Genomic DNA, 2,991 nt, shown 5'->3' on the forward strand with positions numbered 1-2,991 from the left:
GCAGGTCTCTCTCTCTCTCTCTCTCACACACACACACACACACACACAGACACAGAAACACACACACACACAGACACAGAAACACACACACACACAGACACAGAAACACACACACACACAGACACAGAAACACACACACACACAGAGACACACACACTCACACACACACACATACATGTGGTCTAACAGGCGTGTGGTTGTGTTTCAGTTTGACTGCTGCGGTGTCGGTGGACCGATTGAGGTGTTTGTGCGAGACACCTGTCCAAAAGGCAGCTTCCTGCAGCAGCTGATGTATTCTGTGAGTCACTTCCTGTTTGTCTTGCTCTGATTTCTGGCTGTTTGAAGTTAGAGGAGTGCAGGCGCTCATCCGTGTGTGTGTGTGTGTGTGTGTGTGTGTAGAGCTGTCCCAGCGTGATCAAGGACGTGTTCCACTCGAACGCTCCGCTGGTGTTGGGAGGGTTTCTGGGGACGGCAGGAATCATGGTGAGTCCGTCTGGAGCTCTGCAGCGTTCACACAGCGACATTCTAAAACACTTAACGTGAAAAACACTAAACATGGCTTAATGCGGTAAACGGTGTTTTAAAATGACCAAACTCAGTAAACACATTATTAATTAAAGCGTTTAATTACACGTTAAGTGTTTTCTTCCCATAGAAAAACAATAAAAGAAAACGCTTAACGTGTTAAGTGATTTTCATGTTGTGTTTTTCACGTGAAGTGTTTTTGACGTGATTTTCAGCTGATGCATTTTTCACGTGAAGCGTTTTTGACGTGAAGCATTTTACACGTTATGAGTTTTTGACGTGAATCGTTTTTCACGTTAAGCATTTTCACATTAAGTGTTTTTGACGTGAAGCGTTTTTCACGTGAAGCGTTTTTCATGTTAAGTGTTTATCAGCTGAAATGTTTTTCACGTGAAGCATTTTTGACCTGTTTTTCGCGTGAAGCGTTTTTGACGTGTTTTTCACATGAAGCGTTTTTGACGTTAAAGGGATAGTTCACCCAAAAATGAAAATGTGATGTTTATTTGACGTGAATTGTTTTTCACATTAAGCGTTTTTTACATTAAGCGGTTTTGACATTAAGTGTTTTTGACGTGAATCGTTTTTCACGTTAAGCATTTTCACGTTAAGTGTTTTTGACGTGAAGCGTTTTTCACATTAAGAATTTTTCACATGAAGCATTTTTCATGTTAAGTGTTTATCAGCTGAAGTGTTTTTCACATGAAGCATTTTTGACGTGTTTTTCACGTGAAGCGTTTTTCACATTAAGTGTTTTTGACGTGAAGCATTTTTGACGTGTTTTTCATGTGAAGCGTTTTTGACGTGTTTTTCACGTGAAGCGGTTTTGACGTTAAGTGTTTTTCACGTGAAGCGTTTTTCACATTAAGTGTTTTTGACGTGAAGCATTTTTGACGTGTTTTTCATGTGAAGCGTTTTTGACGTGTTTTTCACGCGAAGAGTTTTTCATGTTAAGTGTTTTTCACGTTAAGTTTTCCAGCTGAAGTGTTGTTCACGTTAAGTATTTTTCATGCTAAGTGATTTTCATGTTTAGTGTTTTTCACGTGAAGTGTTTTTGATGTGAATCGTTTTTCACATTAAGCGTTTTTTACATTAAGCGTTTTTGACGTGAAGCGTTTTTCACATTAAGCGTTTTTCACGTGAAACGTTTTTGATGTGAAGCATTTTACACATTAACTGTTTTTGACTAAGTATTTTTCAAGTTAAGTTAAGTGTTAAGTGTTTTTCAGCTGAAGTGTTTTTCACGTTAAGTGTTTTTTACGTGAAGCGTTTTTCATGTTAAGTGTTAAGTGTTTTTCACGCTAAGTGATTTTCATGTTAAGTGTTTTTCACGTTAAGCGTTTTTCATGTTAAGTGTTAAGTGTTTTTCACGCTAAGTGATTTTCATGTTAAGTGTTTTTCACGTTAAGCGTTTTTCATGTTAAGTGTTAAGTGTTTTTCAGCTGAAGCGTTTTTGACGTTGAGCGTTTTTGACGTGAAGCGTTTTTTACGTGAAGCGTTTTTCATGTTAAGTGTTAAGTGTTTTTCACGCTAAGTGATTTTCATGTTAAGTGTTTTTCACGTGAAGCGTTTTTCATGTTAAGTGTTAAGTGTTTTTCAGCTGAAGTGTTTTTCACGTGAAGCGTGTTTGACGTTAAGCGTTTTTCACGTGAAGTGTTTTCCAACTGAAGTGTTTTTGATGTGAAGCGTTTTTCACACTAAGTGATTTTCATGTTAAGTATTTTTCACGTTGTGTTTTTCAGCTGAAGTGTTTTTCACGTGAAGCGTTTTTTACGTGAAGCGTTTTTCACATTAAGTGTTTTTCACGCTAAGAGATTTTCATGTTAAGTATTTTTCACATTAAGCATTTTTTACGCTAAGTGTTTTTCACGTGAAGCGTTTTTCATGTTAAGTGTTAAGTGTTTTCCAGCTGAAGTGTTTTTCACGTTAAGCGTTTTTGACGTTAAGTGTTTTTGACAGTAAGTGTTTTTCACGTTAAGTGTTTTCATGTTAGGTGTTCTTAAGCTGAAGTGTTTTTCACGTGAAGCGTTTTTGACGTTAAGTGTTTTTCACATTAACCCTCGAAGACCGAGACAGCCGCCCGCAGCTAAAAATAACTATTGTTTTTAAATGTTTAATAACTTTTGAACTGCTAATCCTATCTGAATGCTTTAAAAGGTGTTGTAAAGCGGAGACTCTCCGCTTTTCTGAGATATCTCATTTGTCTTATTTGGATATTCAGAGGCTCCGTAGTGTACGTGATTACGTCATCACATTTTGACTACATTGATTCGTCAGAAGAAACCAATGCATTTCGCTCCTCTGAGCCAAACAGGAACGATTGTTGACGCTTAGTCCCACCCCCGCGCCCAGATTGGTTCAAACTGTCCCATATTCAACCAATAAACATAGGTTTTGGTCTTTTGAACCACCATTTAGGATTTTTCATTGTAAATTTGAACAAACGCAAAGTGAAAGTAAAGTCTGTCG

The 2,991-nt window shown here is 37.6% G+C and overlaps 1 protein-coding gene across 1 annotated transcript in view; it reads left to right on the forward strand.

Moving 5' to 3' along the window:
• Window positions 1-2,991, forward strand: part of LOC107732523 (CD9 antigen-like) — an 8,165-nt gene that overhangs the window by 3,577 nt on the left and 1,597 nt on the right. The window contains exons 7-8 of the mRNA XM_016543885.1: window positions 209-298; window positions 400-483. Of these exons, the coding sequence (XP_016399371.1) occupies window positions 209-298; window positions 400-483 (174 nt within the window). The remainder of the gene's footprint in view (window positions 1-208; window positions 299-399; window positions 484-2,991) is intronic.

Source organism: Sinocyclocheilus rhinocerous, unplaced genomic scaffold (genome assembly GCF_001515625.1).
Source record: "Sinocyclocheilus rhinocerous isolate Xijiao unplaced genomic scaffold, SAMN03320098_v1.1 scaffold3506, whole genome shotgun sequence".
NCBI lineage: Eukaryota > Metazoa > Chordata > Actinopteri > Cypriniformes > Cyprinidae > Sinocyclocheilus > Sinocyclocheilus rhinocerous.